General features: G+C 39.4%; 1 protein-coding gene across 7 annotated transcripts in view; it reads right to left on the bottom strand.

Moving 5' to 3' along the window:
- Not1 (CCR4-NOT transcription complex subunit 1) overlaps positions 1 to 20,817 on the bottom strand; it is a 403,150-nt gene that overhangs the window by 344,440 nt on the left and 37,893 nt on the right. For 4 of the 7 annotated variants that reach the window (XM_067156230.2, XM_067156231.2, XM_067156233.2 and 1 more), the window contains exons 5-6: positions 14,791 to 14,951; positions 10,345 to 10,689 (exon numbers count right to left, since the gene is read on the bottom strand). In XM_067156230.2, coding sequence (XP_067012331.2) covers positions 10,345 to 10,689; positions 14,791 to 14,951 — 506 coding nt within the window. The remainder of the gene's footprint in view (positions 1 to 10,344; positions 10,690 to 14,790; positions 14,952 to 20,817) is intronic. The other 3 variants (XM_067156234.2, XM_067156235.2, XM_068229844.1) reach the window with 1 other exon arrangement.

Genomic DNA, 20,817 nt, shown 5'->3' with positions numbered 1-20,817 from the left:
TTGTCAGATAAGAGGTGGAGAAAGTGGTGAGACAACTTCAAAACGCCAGGGGCCTGTTCCACGAACGAACTTTGCAACTTTTCACTTTGCACTTTTCAGTTCAGATTTTGTTCCACCATCACTTTTCAGATTTAGCTTGCAAAGTGAAAAGTTAGGAATCTTTTTACTTTACAAGCCTGTTATGTTCCTCCACTGGTACAGAAATGCTAAGTGCAAAGAAATGAAGTGAAAAGTTTTCATAAATCTTGCAAAGAGATAATTCCCTTTTCATCTGTAATTAACAAGTATGTACACTAGTTTCTCGGCGTAGAATTTTGTTTAGTGATATAAACACGTTACGACGTGAACTTTTATTAGCATCAAGTGAGGACAGTGATGAAGAATCCAATAACAGAACGTACAAAGATGAGATTAATTTTCATAACCTCACTTCGACAGACTTTCGCGAGTGATTTCGTATTACCCCCACACAGGCTCACTATATTCTTGAAATGATCGGACATTTATTGAAACACGTAACAAAAAGAAGTCAATTCCTTTCCGAAAAAGAACAAATTCTTATATGCTTACGTTGATTAGTAAATGGTGCCCAGCTGCACGGTGTAGCACCAATGCATGGGAAACCAAATTCAATTATTTGCAGAACTGATACCAATGTCGTAGATGTTATAGTAAATGTAATATTTCCTAACAGTACGTTGGCCTGATAATACACATAATATAGCAATGGGATTTCTAATGAAGGGTGAATTTCCTTCTGTGTGTGGATGTGTTGACGGTACTCTCGTTAACATTGATGTGTGTCATCATTTGAGAGGTTATCTTTAAAGTTGTCAAAAAGGATATCACGTTTCTCCTTGACAACTTCCAGTACAGCCAGCTTCCTGTAATACTAACCTTTCTTTCCCATGATTAAAACTTCAACGGTACGACAATTATACCTTCAAATTCACCGCAAAAAGTAAAGCATTAAAATCATTGAGTATTAGGCCTATACAATTTGCTCATGGAATAAACTCTATCGGATCACTCATTCGTAAAGACTTTTCACTTTGCGAAGAAATTGAAAAGTACAACCTAGATCATGGTGGAATAGAAAGACTTTACACTTTGCAAGAATTGAAAAGTGAAAAGTGCAAAGTTGAAAAGTTGCAAAGTTCATTCGTGGAACAGGCCCCAGGTGTCATGGATTACAAGGAATGAAAGTAAAATCTCTGAGAGAAGGAAGCTTGTTGTTTAAAGGGGCGTAACATCTAGGTCATCGGCCCCTAAAACCTTGAGAGTAATGGCGATGTGGGAGTTGATGTGTTGATAAATCTATATAGTGTTGTATGGGAGACCCATGTACATACAAGAAAGCGTTAACCAACGAATGATGGTTCTGCTCCGATATACTAGTACAGTCCTCCATCACACTGCCAGTGACAGATTAAAGAACTTCCTCCTAAATTAACTAGCCAAACAGCTGACCCACAAGAGGTACCAAAGAGCATATCCTGGGCATTTGACAGCTCATCAAGAAGGCTACAGAGTTCAATGTAAAAACCTAAGCTTTATGGACTGAAAAAAAAAAAGCATATGACTCAATGAAACGGGAGCCTCCAGGAATATACTGCTGGACAAGAGATCACTCCACACCAGGAGAAACTCGTCAACAAGCATAACAAGAACAACACAGCAAATAACGGGTCTACAACACACATTTCCAACACCTTTCAGACCAAAGCACATCTCTGGACACATCATGTGAAAATGCTGGAGGATTGGAGCAGCTATCTTAGGCACGCTGAAGATACCCTGGTCATAGCTGCATCGGACAAAGAGAAGTCAAAATGGAGTAGTTGATAGTAGCCAGTAAAGAGTATGGTCTACACATAACCAATGCAGAAACCAAGATCATAATTGTAGACAGAGTAAACAGTCACCAGCTACACATCAGAGAAGTAACTGGCTTTGAGGTAGTGAATAAGTTCATCTATCCGGGAACACGGATTTTAAATGCTGGTAGCTGCTCAGAAGAAGTCAGAAGACTAGCAACAACTAAAACGGCAACTGCCAAAACGACTGAAATACAAAAGGACAGGGCAATAACAAGAGAAACCAAACTGTGCCTAGCCAACGCCCTGATAATTCCTGTGGTCACGTATTCCACAGAAACACGGACCATGAAGAAAGCAGATGGAAACAAAATCGAAACTTTTCTACTGCCAGGGTGTACGAATATCACAGGCAGAACACCAATTTAACGCATGCATTTTGAAAAAGCTCAAGCGTAGGATAGCCCAACAGAAAAATAGATGATGGCTATCTGAGATTCTTCAGCACACCTTACAAAAACACGGCACAATGCACAAGAGGGTGGTGCAGGGGTAAGTAGAAAGAAAGCAGCCCCAGGGTAGACGTCCCAGTAGATAGGATGACCAGTTGAAAACCCTGGTTGGAAAATCACTCCATGTTGCAACACAGCTGGCACAGAATTGGAGAGAATAGAGTTTACTCTCCAATAACACGACAAGCCACCACACCCAGTCAAGGGTATGTGGACTGAAAAGAGAGGGAAAAATGACATCTCAGAATCTCATTCATTTTTCCACCTTTCTATACACAGTAAAACCTCAGTGATACATTTCTGTAGGGTACAAGGCAAAATAACATGTTAAGGGAGAACACATATTATGCATATAGGAAAAAAAAAAAAAAAAAAAAAAAAAACTATCATACAGAGATATGGAAACACCAGGTACGATTTTTCTGACATGGGGACATTTTACGTTGTCTATCTGCAGGTACAGTGAAAACTATATCTAAGCCTACCGTTTCTAAAGATGAGGGGAAAGTATTAAAAGGTGTGACAAACACGTGAGATCAAATATGAAAACCTTTTCCGCTGGGGCTTATAAAATAAAAACAGTGTGCACTGAAAAGTGTGAAAAACACCAGACAACAAATACGACAACATGTGCACTGGGGCCAATAAAAATTATTGCATCTTAGAAGTGAAGCTTCCACGGTGTGAAGAATTCTTTAATTTATTTTCCGGGTTGAACCGTGTTGTACAAGTACAAGTACAACACGGTTCAACCCGGAAAATAAATTAAATAAAAAAAAAATTATTGCAGATCACACTCTTTCTAAAACAAATGTTAACAGAAGCCTTTTATTTGGAACCATGGGTTATTAAACATTATTTTCTGGACAAAGTCTTAGAAAATGAATTGGAGGTTATGCTTGACCATGTACAACTGCCAGGAATGACTCTGGCCGCCATTTTGAATCCAACAAAACTTTGACCAACCCAAGTGATCAAGTCGAACCTCAAAGGTACAACCTTCAACATTCACGAGCTCCGCACCCTTAAAGACGCAGATGCCAGTTCACTTTTTGAGAGATTTTATATATTTTCTTCATTAGTAAAGAATTTCACGACTCTTTCCGTACCCATAACTAGGCTACCGCAAAACAAATATGCACCGCACTAGTCTGCTTCACTAGATTATGTTCCTAATCCAGATATAGATTATCATGCAGCAAATATTCGCTACACATCACTGTACCACTCAAAACAAAATAAATTTAGAACTTCAGAATGAAATGCAAAATACAACCACATAAACAGGTTCACTATATCTCGCTGCTGACCGGCAAGCAAAAATGAACGTTCGTGGTGCTAATGGCTTGCTCCCCAATGGTGCAACTTATCCTGAGCGGTTCACGAATTCAACGCATTTTCCCGCAATCGTGCAACTGTGGCGATGGCTCTGATCAGAGTTGGAAATCGAGTTTCTTTCACAAGGGTTGATAAATAACATTTTCAGGGCTAGGAAAAATGTGATCATACTAAACAGCAATGGCAAAAATTTGTGAAGCGATAAGCATGGAATTTTTATATACATTTAATACGATGACAATCGGGACTTGGAATTTAAGATATGCTAAGCAGGAAATCGTGTTAATGAAGAACGCACAAACAAAGTTTCTCCATAGCACTTGATTCGTCACAGGATTGGAAGAAAGAAATACCTCAGGGAGGACCTTGGGCAAAGAAAAATTTAACTAACAGGGGCACATATTAAGACATGAAGTTTAAGAATATCTTGGAAGGAATGGTGGAGGGAAATATCTACAGAGGAAGGCCATGATACAGATGTATACGGCAGATTATCAACAATGCCAGATGCAAGAACTACCCAGAAATAGAGTAAAGCCCACATAAGACAAACAAGGAGAATAGTTGCCAATCAACTATCTTCACATACTGCCATCTTCGAATAGATAAAACCCTCCCTTCATCATTTCCAATTCAACGTCCACTTCTTTCCAGATCTTGACAAGCACGTTTTGCTTACAAGCTTCGTCTGACGGAACTCCCAGTCTTGACGATGGAAGTGTAAGATAAGAAAATGTGCGTTTATCGTATTGTTGTCCTATCGTACTACATATATCTTGAGTTGTTTCTCGTTTGTTCCTTTCAATTACTTACAATTAACATTTCCTTTTTTGTAACAAAAAAGTATCACAACAGTGGAACCTTGATTATCCGTTCTCAGAAACTACGTTTTCCCAGATCACTCGTTCAAATTAAACAGCCCCGCGACCATCCTAATTAAATCGCGTTGTAAAAAATCCTGTATTATCCCTTCCTTGAAGAGAAAATTTCCCAGATCAACCATCCAGAAATTTCAGTTCCATCAACGGTAAATCCTCAATCAAGCGTTTTTCAAGAAACTGTATCTCACGAAAGGACTTCTATGGCATACTTATACGTCTTGGCGTTTAACCCCCCCTTCTCATTGCAATAATTAGAACAACTACAGTACTGGAAACGCGATTGGCGGTGAACTTGCATAAGGGACCATCTTAGCATCGCATTCGGGTGTACTGTCAGAGAATCCTCGGAAATCATAAAGCAGAGAGTGGCCACAACAATGGGAAGGAGACAGAGCATATTTCGACAGCTCTACTTGAGGACGGAACGAGTTTCGTCAAATGTTCGTACTTGTGAAGCATCCACATTATGTCCAGGGTTAGATGTTTATATTTTTCGAAACAGACTTTCAACGTATTAGGTCGTGTTACATACATGTAGTACGTGTTGAAGAGATGTTAAGTACAGAACAAAAATTGCCAGCCGGACACCAGTGGGATCCGAACCCACAACCTCCCGATTTCGCGTCGGTTGCTCTACCAATTGAGCTATGGTGGCCTAGGTGCCTCAACATCTATCTAACAAATGCATGCCACACATAATGTTTACATCATCACACTGACCATTTTAACCTATTTTCAACCTGGCTGCATAATACATCTATCAACCGAAGATAATGGCAGGACTCCAAGTTTTAACGCAACTTTATTTATTCTTGTACAAATCCAATTGAACTACGCAAGATATTATTATAATTCCTAGGACACCGTAAATTCACATCATTATATAACGCTGTGTCCAATATTTTAATTTAAATAGACATCATTTTAAAACCCATTAACGGTGGATATCGGCAGGACTTCAAGTTTTAATGCAATTTCATTCATTCTTAACTCAACATTTTTGAACTACGCAAGGCATCTTCAAGGACACTGTGAATTCATATCATCACAAGACATATTTAACTAGACATTACTACATTGTGTTTTCAATTTGTACTTGACAAAATGGGATTTTAATTCTATGTTTGTACTATCCAAAAATTTTAAGTGTCACATTATCATACTCATTGTTTTTAATTTTTAATGGGGGCCCTCCGTATTTTAGTCAGGTCTTATTGTATACTGAATTTTAATCCACTAGCTGAGGAAGAGAATGCATAATATTCTCGAAACATGTACTAGATGTTAAGGTGAAAGGTAAAATAAATGAATAGTATTGACTAGGCGGACTATCTTCCAACATATTTACTGAGGTTGAAAATGCGCTCAAGAGCATGAAGAAAGGAAAGGCAGTGGCCATAGATGAACTAAGTGCAGATATGCTGAAAGCAGCGGGAGTTCCAGGAATCCAATGGCTCTATAGACTGCTCAACAAGATATGGGAGGAAAATACTATTCCTGAGGACTGGAAGATGGGCATCATTGTACCTCTGTTCAAGAAAGGAAGCCGACGAAAATGTACTAATTACCGTGGTATCACACTACTGTCTCATGTCCTGAAAATATTGGAAAAAATAATAGAGACCAGAATCAGAGATATTGTTGAACCAATTTTGGAAGAAGAGCAGTATGGTTTCAGACCAGGAAGGTCAACTACAGACCTTATATTTGCAATTAGGATGCTAATGGAAAAATACTGGGAGAAGAACAAGTCTTTATTTCTAATATTTTTGGAGATTGAGAAAGCATACAATAGTGTACCAAGGGAAAGAATTTGGCAATGCATGAAAGAACTTCAAGTGCGGGACAGCCTCATAGACAAAGTGAATATGTTGTATAGTGGGAACAGAAGCTGTATTCAAGTAGGATGTGGTTTGCCAGACTGGTTTGAAACAAAGAGAGGAGTGCAGCAAGGCAGCTCATTGTCACCACTTCTATTTATTATTGTAATGGATGTAGTAATGAAATCTATTAAAAGGAAAGAACATGGAGATATCAAAGTCTTCACATTTGCAGATGATGTTGCGATCTGGAGTGACTCAGAAGAGGAATTGGGAGAGAGAATACAAAGCTGGAATGAGGAGTTTAAGAAATATGGTTTAAACATCAGCAAGACCAAGACAGTGGTGATGAAAGTGTATGGGGAAGGAGCAGAACCAATAGTCAGGTTAAATGAAGCTCAATTGGACAGCGTTCCAGTTTTCAAATACTTGGGTAGCGTTATATCAAATGACAACCTAGCAAAACATGAGGTGAACAATCGAATCAATAAGGCAACACAATTTTACCACCAGGTAAGACACCTGCTGTGGGATGAGCAAATACCCATGAAAACAAAAATGACATTGTACAAGTCCTATTATACACCAATTCTTACATACAGTCTCGAAACCACAACACTGACCAATCGAGATAATTCCAAACTTCAGGCAGCTGAAATGAAATTCCTACGCACTATGATCCAGAAAACCAGGAAAGACAAGATTAGGAATGAGAAAATTAGAGAAGAAGTAGGAATAGATGATTCTCTCCTCAATAAGATTCAGATATCAAGACTGAAGTGGTTTGGTCACATGAAGAGGATGCCAGTAAACAGAACTGCAAGGAAGGAATTTGACAGAAAGGTAGAAGGAAGACGACCCGTGGAAAGGCCACAAAGGAAATGGATATAGTTAAGAGCGATGTACTGCTGAGAGGTCATGATTGGGACAAGTTGGTGGAGGAAGAATGGTACAAGGACAGGATGAGATGGAGGAGGCTCATATACCACACCCGGGAAACTGGAGATGGTTTAGGATGACGATGATGATGACTTAACATCTCTTCAACACGTACTACATGTACGTAACACGACCTTATACGTTGAAAGTCTGTTTCGATTACAATGCGGTTGTGAAAATTCAATATTCATTGTTTATATTTTTACTTTTTTCGACTGTACCGCTGAACAAGTTTTCCACACTTCCGTCAGGGTACTGTATAGTCACTGGGCTTTCAGGCAGGAATCAAAACAGCTCCTCCTTAACACAAGCCTAGTATTTTAATATCATTATACACGATTATGTTCTGTTTTTTTTTTCTATTTGTTTTTCCGTCGCACCGACACAGATATGTCTTATGGCGACGATGGGACGGGAAAGGCCTAGGAATGGGAAGGAAGCGTCCGTAGCCTTAGTTAAGGTACAGCCCCAGCATTTGCCTGGTGTGAAAATGGGAAACCACGAAAAACCATCTTCAGGGCTGCCGACAGTGGGGTTCGACCCCACGATTATGTTATCGAGACCAGAACAGATGTTGCAACTTACATACATTAAGCCATGGGAGGTCTTGAGATCGCCTATTACTATTTTGGTCCTGGGAATTTTACGTTTTTGTGCTAAAATGTCATAAAAACCGCAGTCGTTGCGCAGCGAGCGCGCTTTCCAGCCAAGATCAAGGTCATGAATAACCGTCATTTCTGAAGTTTTGACGGTATTTTTTTCTTTTTCGAATTTGATTTTGATTAGTGACGGGTAGAATTGAATATAATGCATTCGCAAACTTTTGAGAATCATTACTTACATTCAAAACCATATTTTCAAGTTCAACATAACCCTTAAAAGCCGATGTAGGCCTAATTTAAGTGGTACAAGATTTCCAGAAACTGACTACGAACTGTATACAGGCGACCAAATTACAATGGAAGATTAAAGAAAGAAAGGATTTCGGTATCATGTTGGGCGCTGTACTGTGGATCTTATCCCCCCTCCTTTGATCTCTGCCATTCTTGAATTTTCGAGCCATTTCAGCTCGCCCTGAATTAATTATTGTTTGTTATTGTATTATTTCTGTGTGTTATGCTTTTGGGCATTCCTTAATAAAATGTATATTTCCAATCCTTCCCCTAATTATGGCTCCAGGGTAAAGGAAGGCTTCTTCCGCGCTGGAGTGCTCCCTTCCCTATACGTTAACTATGCTGTTTCTTGCCTTCGTGCCCACGTCGACATGCCCCGGCTCTCCTTGCTGGCCAATGAAAGCCGGTGCGCTGTACATATATGCTCGGGTCATTACCTTCCGAGGTTTGGTTCCTTGATAAGCTGTGTGCGTGTCACTTCGCTCTTAAGCCGGTGTCGGGCTGGTCCCGCTGGCAGATCGACCCTAGGACTCCCACGGGCAGAGGTAGGATTATGACTTGTTGAGACATGGCTGGGGCAATGGGAGGAACTAGTTCTGTTGAACTGCAATGTTATCTTGGATTGCCTTCGGGCAAGGTAACTTTAAATTAACTACTTGGTTAGAAACCGTGTTTGTGATTGTATGTTAATTCAAACTAGTCACATGTAGTAACTTTTATGGTGTTTTGTTGGGCGGATGTGCCCCTTTTGGGGATATTCATATTTGAGCTTGTGAGGGTGATCGGGCAATGTAAGTTATTTCGCCCGTTTTCTTGAAGCCGTAGGTTTCGGCTAAAGGTTAGAAAGTCATTAAAATTTCTAAACGTATGGAATGTACAAAGTACAAAGTTTGTAAGGTACCAGAACCTTCTAGAATGTTGAAGCTCGGAGCTTGCTAACCTCCGGTTGTCAGCAAGCCATTCACTTCCTAATTTAGCCTTGTGTCTCATGGGTTTTTTTAAGCGTGATTTATACTGAGGAATTATTATGTGTCCGCTATGGTTGTTTGATCTTTTCTGGAACTATCTGGTGTTAGTAAATGAGATGAATGTTAGAGGATCACCTCCCTAAATTAGGAAATAGGTTGAACAGTTTGGTTCATGTGGGGGAGGTTCCCCGTTTGGAGATTATGTACGGGTCAGTAACTCCCATTACCATATCAGAGTGTAATCTATTCATATCTATTTAATGTCCTGTGCCTAGTCAGATAAATAAATAACCTAGCATATCAAATAGCCTTGCCTTGTACTAACTAAACTATTATGCTAGTTAACCTCCTGGTCTTATGGCCTGGATCCTTGGCCTGCACCTTCTTTGCTCGTTGCCGGTAAATTCTGGTGGAGGCACTTTTGTATCTAATGTGCTTATTTTATTACATTAGAGAATTAAAAACTACTTATGGTCGATTGCTGTTTGGCTGGGTGTTATCAGATTTTTCGAAGAGTTTGGCTGATCAAAGTTGCTGAACTGAAAGAAGTTTTCACGGAAAACCGACGAATTTTACCCAGCAAAACTGAACATGAAGTACCGAGATTTTAAAGTCAAGTACCGGTAATTAATGTTTGAAGCCGATCCTACGGTCTTACTTGCCTGCCTCTCACCCAGAGGGCCCGGGTTCGATCCCATCCAGATCAGGCATTTTTACCAGGATGTAAGGGCTGGCTCCACGTCCATTCAGCCTATGTGATTACCTTTAATTGAGGAGCTCTTTAATGGTGAGATGGCGACCCCGATCTAGAGAGCCAGGAATAATGGCCAAGAGGATTCAGCACACTGACCACGCGTCATCTCTTAATCTTCAGGCCTTTGGGATGAGCAGTGGTCACTTGGTAGGCCAAGGCCCTTCGGGGCTATAGTTTGGTTTGGTTTAGGAGTATTTATATGATTATACATATTTCATTTTTATGATGTATAGCCAAATTGTTGCTGGTTTTCATTCATTCCTTTATTTTCTGTTTTCCCGTGTTGTGCGTTATTTTTCGTGGTCCCTCCAAAAACTGAGAATCGAGGTTCCGCTGTACATATTTACAATTTTATGCAATTAACATACATGAAAAAACTAAACATAATACTTTCCTAAAAATATGTTCATAACTAAACTTACCAGTTCTTTAACCGTCTGAACAAACACCTCAATGTTCCACGTAGTAGGATGTCCAGACTCTTGGTTTGAGTTATTCTTTTCCTTCGAATCTGATGTATTGCCACTGCCCCAGAAGCCACCTTGCGACTGGATGTTCTGTAAAGGAGGCATCTGATCGTCGAGGCCTGTATGAGTGCGAACCATCATGGAGATGATCCGTGCTACTGTACCAGGTGCCATATCCCTGGCCCCAAGGCTCACCAGACTGTTGCGACATTCTTCTGGAGAGGAACAGAAACCATACCCCATCTCCATGATCACGTCCGCCAGGGATGACTCCATCTGAAAACGTTTGCAAGGAACATTCTTTATTAATTTATGACAATCTGCTACAAACACAAGCTGACAAAATACAATCTTAGGATAAGACAATCACATATAAATAATTTTAGGAAATGTAAATTCAGAGCTCTACTCCCAGATAGAGGGGCTTTTTGACTCTGCCAGGAAAAGGAGGGTAGATTTCTATGGTATAATAATTATAATTTCGTGTGGCTATTACTAGCCGATTGCAGCCCTTGTAAGGCAGACCCTCCGATGAGGGTGGGCGGCATCTGCCATATTTAGGTAACTGCGTGTTATTGTGGTGGAGGATAGTGTTATGTGTGGTGTGTGAGTTGCAGGGATGTTGGGGACAGCACAAACACCCAGCCCCCGGGCCAATGGAATTAACCAATTAAGGTTAACATCCCCGACCCGGCAGGGAATCGAACCCGGGACCCTCTGAACCGAAGGCCAGTACGCTGACCATTCAGCCAACGAGTCGGACATTTCTATGGTTGTGTATCAAGACTATCTCCCAGCAGACTGAACATCTGCCTGTTCACCTTGTGGTAAAAGAAGAAAGTTTGCACCACAAGGCTGCAGGGTAAGACCTGAGAGTGACAGATTTACAGAACAGACATGCTGCGAGAAAGATCCTGAAGAAAGTCCGTGGTTTTCAAAAAACATTAAAGAAAGGTATAACATGGTGGAAGGGAAGAAAGGAGCTACACTGCGAAATGACAAAACAATAATGGTCGAAGATGAAAGCCTAACAGCTGAATAAATGAGTACCCATGTAACCCTTTTTGAAAAAATAATAATTTCTGAAAATATATCGAGCTAAACATTGGCTTTAGTTATATCATCCTTTCTTGCGGCTGTACAATTAATTATTCTTCATTTCCGCTTGTTTAATAACCATTAAGCATAAAACTGACATCATTATATCAACGAAAACCCATTAAAAATTTGCCGGCAATACTTATTCCACGTGTCACCTCAATACGATGATCCATGACGAAAATATTAATGCTGTCTATACAACTGTTACTGTTACTAATTGTCATGTACAGTAGACAAATTATAAGTCTGCCACTGAGTAGTCGCATCCTTGCTATTACAATTCGAATGGCATTACCTGTGCAGATGGGGTTTGGAAGTACATAATGGTTGATCTTGAAATTAGCTCAAGAGCTAATGCCATTCTGCAGATTTGAAAAACCTTTTTGTAGAGGCTAGTAGAATGTCATTCCCTCTTCACTATTTTCCAAGAACCAGTGACGTTACACAGAGAACCAGCTGCTGTGGCTCGCGATGCATAATAAAGACATGAATGTTGATGATAAACGAGTTTTGTACGCGCGGGGTATTTTGAGAGGAAGCAGCATGGTTACCGCAAATGCAAGACGACCCTTGATTTATATCATGAATATCTGAGGAAAAAAAAGTAGTCTTGGATTCTGGGGAAAACTGTGTATTTCAATCTGAATTATAGTAGAAGTCCATTATAGCGAGAATTCATAAGGGTGAAACTTTTACTCGCTGTAACAGATTGACGTTATATCAGATTTTTGGTAAAATTTGGCAAAAACCCCATGCACATTAAAATCGGTATGAAACAGCAATCAATTTGTTCAAAACTTGCATTTTCACGGATGATATCCATATTACGGCTAACTAGTTTGTTATCTTTTGAAATCCAATACTACGTGAAAGTGTACATTAGATTTCATTCTGAAAAAATTATATCACTCCAGAGGCCTCTGTGGCAAACGTTCCAGTTTTCTTCTTCAAAAAGAGTCACAAAACCTAACCGCATATGTATAATGAAAGCATATTTCAAGCATACATAGAGAAATGATAACCTCCCCACAACAAATTGAGATGGGAACAGCCTTTCTGAAATTTAATTAGACGCGAGAATATATGAAATTAGTAATGTACTCTGCCAAATCATGAGGTGTACCACATTCTTACTTGATTGAAGTATATAACATTAAAATTAAGCGATCGTTTACTTCAGCCTTTATTTCTAACGAGTTAACTGCTATCGACCACGCTATTTACGTATTTGTTACGGAAACATGTTCTCCTCTTTCAATTCTAATTTGTTTTAGAAACAGCAGTTGACAGGTATTACTAATTGACTCCGACTGACTCCAACATCGCCTTCGAATGTCGACGAGAAAGCTCGCATGTGCACATAGCGAGAAAACTATACCGAAGATCGCATTTTGCGGCAAACGCTTCAGTTTTCTTATTCAAACAGCATCATCTAACCTAATTTAACCGTGTATGTGCCATGAAAACATATATCAAGCCCTAGTAGAAAAGTGATAAACTTCTCCCTATAAATTTAGATGGGAACCTTACCGAAATTTGAACAGATGTAAGAAAATATAATACAAACCTCAGAAATCAGTGATGCACTCTGCCATATCTTGAGGGGTATCACATTCTTAATTTCAGTGTAGAATATTAAAATTAAGCGATCGTTTACTTAGCCTTTATTTCGAACGAGTTAACAACTGCTATCGACCACGTAATTTACGTATTCATTACTAAAACATGTTCTCCTCTTTCATTTCTGATTTTCTTTATGGAACAGTAGTTGACAAGTATTACTAGTATTACTATTGCTAACTGATTCCAACATCGCCTTCGAATGTCGATGAGAGAGCTCACAAGTGCAGATAGCGAGAAAACAATACCGCACCGAAGATGATTGATTGCATTTTGTGGCAAATGTTTCAGTTTTTTATTAAAACAGCGTCACCTACCCTAACTAAATCGTCAAGCTATTCACCGAGTTCAGTCAGCATTTGAAAGCACAGTGCCGGACATTGAGTGTGTTGCGCTGATCTTCAGGAGCTTCAATCAAGCGACTCGTCTTCGACTTCTAAACAATTTTGGGACTTCATATTCATTAATTATATTGTGACATCGCGCCTCATTCACTGGCTCATTTAACTTTTCACCTCTTCTTGTAAACATTATGAGACAGTGCTGAAATTTGCGTGTGTTGTGCTACTATTCAGAAGATCGCGCCTTACTGCTTATAAGTGACTTGACTTTCTACTTCTTCTAGATTTTACGATTTAAAATTGCACAGTGCCAATCCCAATTAACATATTTTGCCTCTTCATCTGTTTTTGTGAAAGACTCACTCTTTAATTTCTTATTTACCTATGCATTGTTTTTTGCATTTTATTCGGCTGATGACCCAGATTAGGGCCGAAACCGGTACCGCTTCCGCTTTTAATTAAATAGGAAGGTAATACTATATTTCATATTTATTTGTATTGAATAGGTTGAACTACCTTGTTTATTATTTCAATTTCTTTACGATATGACGTTCCATCACGAAAAATATTCTGCTGTCTATAAAGCTTAATTTTATTAAGCGTCAAGTACAGCAGACGCATTATAACTCTGCCACTGATTAGCTGTGGCCTTTCTAAGAATTCGAAGGCTTGCATATCTTGATGACATTCTGCGAATTTGAGAAACGTGTTTGTAGAGACCAATACAATGTGATTCTCTCTTCACTATGTCCCGAGATAAAGTGACATTATACAGAGGCACTGCACAACCGGTTGCCGAGGCTTGCGATGCAAATACAGAGGTGGACGTTGACTGTCAACGCAAGGGTGTGCGTATGTGTGTGCGTGTGTGCGCGCGTGCGCGCATGTGTGAAAAGAAGCAGCATGGTTACCGTGGTAGATGTCAGGGGTGTACATTACTGTTGGGTCGCCAATGCAAGACGACCCTCGATTTTTCACGAAATTCTGAGGAAAAAAAAAAGTCTTAGTTTCGGAGAATTAAAGAAGGGTGTAATATGCACCCTTGAATTAGGACAGAAGTGAAGAGAAGGTTCAGTTTTAGAAACTGTCTAGTAAACCTGGATAGTAAAGGATGTATGAATGAAAATGTACTGCATAATTTCAGTTCGCTGTTGTTCCACAACAATATGAATGAAATACATTGCAAACGACAGGATACAAACAAGTCAAACACCAAAATGCAAAATGATTATCTTTCTCATTTATATGGACATCAATGATCCTTTTAAAAACCTTTGTATAATACATCCTCCTTAATCAATAGCAACACAGATCTAAATCACAAGCAGGCTGCACTTACCATGTTACTGGGCATTGATGAATTTTCTTGATTAATTTTATCCATAGGCAAATCTGGTTTATACGGATACAACAAAGGAGAAATAACAACTGGTACTAGCTCCCGAGGAAAGTCTCGCCTGAGATTCTTTAAAAAAGCTTCTTTAGTTTCAGGTGGTACACCTAAAAAAAATACAGAATTAATTTAGCAAAAATCATAATGATGTTTAAATAATAATTTAGGCCTTTCAGTGCACCAACATCTTTTCAAAATAAATTTCAATGGGTGATCAAATTAAACAAGAGTATAAACATTTGCTAGACAGAAATGACAACTGAGAGACTCTTCCGACTAGCAGAAGACAGAAAAACTTTCTCCAGAGTAATCACCGATATCTGGGCAACCGGATATGACACTTGAAGAACAAGACAGAAATGAAACAAAATGAAGGTAAATGGCTCAGTAACTGAAAATAAAAGTAAAAAAGAAGGTTACAGAAGCATTAGAATATTTTTCAGACAAAACTGGAAAGCAACTACAAGAGAGAATCTCCCAAGTACATTTCTGAAGGGACCCAAAGGTTTGGATATCATAGACAGGAAGAAATTTATGAAAACACAAAACTTGCAATATATTAACTTTGAATCTAATAATACATCTTACCTCACAGTCGAACATGTATTTTTACATTTATTTGAAATACATATATATGGCTGATGCAACGAGCTAGAATAACACAGAGAGGCGGAAGCGCTGCCTGGGTGAACCTAATAGAACGAACGTCCGCCATGTTTCCTGTGGTCACACAAGCAAGGGGACATTGGCCTTTAAATGACGAAAAGTGTAGAAAATGCGCATTTTAGAATCGCTGGGGGAGAATTAAAGACCATTGCCGAAAGCTTGAAGCATGAAAGCGAACACCGCCACCTCATCATATTGCGGCACGAGAACAACATCACGATCAATTGATTGTAGGGTAGTTCGAAATCATCGCACAGTGACATACGAATAGGCCTCGAAATCGGAACAAGAGCTTTACCCTGCTTGGCTGTTGTGGTTAAGCGTAAATTAGAATAAAAACAATGGATATAAATATTTATGACAGGAAACCTTAAAATCATAGGAAACCTTAAAATCATAGGAACCTACAATAGGTTACAACCTCATTCTGTTCATATTTTTAAAATTATTGCATCCTCATGAGTACTGAGTTCCTTTCTTAATCTGTTTACCCTCCCGGGTTGCTTTTTCCCCACGGACTCAGCGACGGATCCCACCTCTACCACCTCAAGGACAGTGTTCTGGAGCGTGAGACATTGGGTCGGGGGATACAACTGTGAGGGAGGGCTGCACCTGCTATGCTGAACAGGGGCCTTGTGGGGTGGGGGAGAAGGAAGCGGCCGTGGCCTTAAGTTAGGTACCATCCCGGCATTTGCCTGGCGGAGATGTGGGGAAACCACGGAAAATCACTTCGAGGATGGCTGAGGTGGGAGTCGAACCCACTTCTACTCAGTTGACCTCTCCAGGCTGATAGAATTCCGTTACAGCCCTCGTGCCCCTTTTCAAATTTCGTGGCGGAGCTGGGAATCAAACCCGGGCTTCCAGGGGTGGCAGCTGCTCACGCTAACCAGTGCACCATAGAGGCGGCCCATGTATACTTTACCACAATAATCGTTTAAAAAACTACAAAGCGCCAGGAGAAGATCAGACCTTTGCGGAAATCTGGAAATATGCAGGAACCTCAGCAAAAGTTGCCCTCCATCAACAACTTGTCTCTATCTGGATTAAAGAAGAACTACCAGAACACTGGACAACAGCCCTCATTCATCCTCTGCACAAAAAAGGGGACAAAACCGACCCTAATAACTACAGGGGAATCTCTCTCCTAGACATAACATACAAAATATTTTCAATAATCATCCTTAATAGGATAAGTTTACAACTTGAGAAAGAACTAGGAGAATATCAAGGAGGTTTCAGACCCTGGAGGAGCTGTCCTGATCAGATCATGAGTCTTAAGTTGATAATGGACTATAACAGGAGAAGAAACAGAGATATGGTGATAACATTTGTAGATTTCAAGAAAGCTTATGATTGCATCCATAGAGAATCTCTGTTTAAAATTTTAAGACACCTTGGACTACACCCCAAATTAATAAACATGATAAAATTGACTCTCACCAATACCAAGTCAAAAGTGAAGTTTAGGGGTGAAACATCAGAGACATTTGAAATTAAAACTGGACTACGGCAGGGAGATGGGCTCTCACCACTATTATTTAACTGTGCTCTAGAAATGGTAATGAGGGAATGGTTTAGAAAATGTCCCCCCAAAATAAAGATTGGCCGAAAAATCAAAACAAATTGCCTGGGTTTTGCTGACGATTTAGCATTACTAGCAGTGGACATAAAAGAAGCAAAAACCCAGATATCAGAACTTCAAAACCTTGCAAATAAAATTGGCCTCAAAATATCATTTGAAAAAACAGAAATTATGCCCCAAAAACCAACACAGCTAAAAGAAGTCACCATAAATGGTAATGAAATCAAAATAGTAACTCAGTTTAAATATCTTGGAGAAGTAATAACACATAACTTAAATGAAAAAATCTCAATCCAAGTAAGAACAAATAGATTAGTTAAAGCACAAAAATTAACATGGGATATCTACAAAAAGAAATGTCTATCAATAAATACAAAAAGAAAACACTACAACACAGTTATAAAACCGGAAGCTACATATGCAGCAGAAACACTCTTTTACCTGAATAAACAATCAAAGACTGACAGACTTCAGAAAATTGAAAGGAGGATTGGAAGAACCTGTATCAACAAAAAATATCAGAAAGATGGACAGTGGCGGTTAATACCTAACAAAGTCGTGTACAAAGAGCTAGAACCCATTACAGATACTATGCGTAAGAGGAGACTGGGATTCTTTGGACATATCATGAGGATGCAGGACTCGAGACTTCTGAAACAACTAGTACAACACAATCTCGTCTCAAAAAATACCACAGCAGGATGTAAATGGATCAGAGAAAAGAGAGGATCTGAAGGAAATAGGCCTTACAACAGAAGACACCAAAAATAAGATAAAATTGAATACAAAACTCAAGAATACAAACCTCCGCTTTACCCTTACACAAAACAAACCAACAACACGCACATTTTCAACTGAGGAAAGGGCACGAAGATCGGAGCGTCTGAAGAAGTACTGGGAGGACCGCAAAGCCCGAACAATCCCTTCAAAGAGACCTGAACGACGGACTAACTAAAGTGATCGTATGTGGTCATAAAAGAAGAAGAAGAAGAATATAGGGGGATATCATGTTTCTCCCATTAACATATCATACTGGGATTACTAGCTGAAAGGTAAGCTTGAAAGTTATCCATTATGAAGTGTGGCATAGTTTTAAAAACCAAGGCAACAGACATCTACAATAAAGGCTGTATACATTTCAAAAATAGCAGTAAAATGCTGTATTTATCATACTTGGTGTACGTTTGAACGAAATAAGTGATTTTTTGTGGTTACGTTTTCTTGGGGGTGGGCGCTCCATTTCCTTTATTTGTAAATGCGAATGAAAATTACATAGGGCTGGAAATGTACAGAGCATAAGCAACTGAATTGAGTGGGATACCATTTATCTCTTTTCGCCCTCACAACGCATTGTTCGGTTAATTCCTTGTTCTTTAAACGAAATCTGAAACAAAATTGGACAAATAATTACCGTGGCTATCCGTACTTTCGCTAAGTAAACAATAAAATGGATTTAATTACAAACAGAAATTACAAAAAGGAATCTCGGCTATAATTAAAGTAAGTATTACTGAATTATAGCCAGGATTCCTTTTTGTAAGTACAATATATCCTGGGTTTTATTACTCCGATTAGTACAACCACACGCTGAGCTTACGGCTGGCATTCTTGAAAGCGAGAATCTATGTTTTCATTTCTTAAAACTTAGGGAATTAAATTGGCATGCACGATCTCCCTGCCATCTCAACATATGCTCTCGCGCCAATTCGCTTTGTTTTGACAACCGTTAACATGGCTGCCACTTATCAACTTGCTTCAAGCACGGAGCGCTGATGTCAGGTATACAGCCCCTCTATGTTATTCTACCTCGTTGGGCTGATGGTTTTCATCATCATTACCATCATCCACAGACCGGGTTTGATTGGAACATAAGCCTCTTCTTCATTTTCTGTCCATCCACCAATTCTCTTCTGTCACTGTCATCCAGTTCACTCCTCTTGCCTCTATGTTGTTCTTTACACTTTCAGCCATCAGTCCCTCGGTCTTCCTCTAGGTCTCCTTCTCTTCAGCTCCATTTCTATCATCTTTCTTGGAATCTTTTCTCCTCCCATTTTCTTAATACAGTATGTCCATATTACTGCAGCCTTGATTTCTATCTTTTCCTGTAGGAGGCACCTCATTTACCAGTTCCCGATATATCACTTCACCATGTCAACTGCCTCTATCACTTTCAACACTGCAGGAATTGACTCAGAATCTGCATCATCATCATCATCAACTCTTGGATGCTGTAAAATCATCAATTCCCATCTTCAGTGCTGATGTGTTGCCTGAGCTCAAACCATAGCACCATTCAATGGCGTGTTTAAACTTGCGCTTGTACAGACCACTTGAGAAGAACCACTTCCAATTCTAGAAACTGACCCCACGATTAAGTTTTCATTTAGCACTATTCCCTTTTTCAAAAGCAGTTTCAATTAGTTTACATTTACAAACAAATGTGTTTAAGGATAATTCTATATAAATGAATAAATTTTCCAGCTAAATCATTCTTGATTGCCAGCATTTTGCTGCAGTGTGCTACTTACCAACTGATGCCTCCAAAATTTACTTTTTCATTCTTAACCCATTCATTGCCAATCCCGTATTCATATGTTATTGAACACCGTGCCTCGTTCGCCAAACCCGTATATATACATTTTGGTGCAGTGTGAACTTCACCGATCTTACAAATGTACGCGATATAGTGTCATGCTCTGAGATTCCGTGGAAATGCTCAAGGAAGTTATGTACGGCTGATATACCACTCCATTTTGTGTGTTTTGGGAGCGATCTGTTGTTATTTTACCTTCATTGGAGTGGAACATCTTTCCCGCTAACGTGTAGCCATCATGGCATCTTGAAGTATACATACATCTCTTGTTAACGAAGAAATTGGATGTTTCCTCATATATAGTGATTCTGGAGAGCTATATTTTGATGATGAAGATGGAGAATATCTAAGTGGCAATACTGAACTACAAAAAAGTGCAAGACAAAGTAATAATGATGAATCTCATGCGGAATTGTCACCCCTTCCTCACATAAATGATTTTTCCCCAAATGTAAATCATTTTGATAATACCGGTTCTTGGACCAACAATTTTATATTATATTTCAGAAACAGTATCACCGAGCTAAGTAGCCGCGCGTATTAACATGCTTGGTTCGAACGCCACCGTCAGCTGTCCTGAGAATTTCTTTTTTTTGTGGTTTCCCTTTTGCACTCTCAAGCAAATGCCGGGACAGTTCCTATTCATAAACCAAAGCCGATTGCTTCCACTTCCTCACCCAGTTTCATTCACCATAATTCATTTCATATTCATTATCTTCTCAACTGAGATTTGCACCAGAAAGGGCATCCGGCCATAAAAATATGGTGTAAAATATAATCTCACTTCATCCCCGACCCCGTATTGGGCTGCGGGGCTAAGGGGACTTTATGCCTTTCATTAACTGTATCAGTAAACATGTATCTGTGAAAGCGCTTCTTCTTTTTTAAAAAAAATACCCAGCCCAGAGGGCTTGGGTGGTCATAAAAACTCGGCAGTGAAAAGGTTAAAAATTAGTTTGAAAACACTGCTTTGCTGAACGTGAAAGGCATATTAACTTTTAAAAGAACATACACCTTAGCTTGATTAAATCTTTCAAATAGAAGTGAATATTTAAAAGTTGAGATGCTGGGGAATGTAGTTATTAACTATGATAGGGTCAACATGTTGTCACCTGACAAAATAACGTATAAA

The sequence above is a fragment of the Anabrus simplex genome, chromosome 12 (assembly GCF_040414725.1).
Source record: "Anabrus simplex isolate iqAnaSimp1 chromosome 12, ASM4041472v1, whole genome shotgun sequence".
Taxonomy (NCBI): domain Eukaryota; kingdom Metazoa; phylum Arthropoda; class Insecta; order Orthoptera; family Tettigoniidae; genus Anabrus; species Anabrus simplex.
Note: the sequence above shows the minus strand (reverse complement) of the source record. Positions and strands in the feature narration are given on the sequence as shown.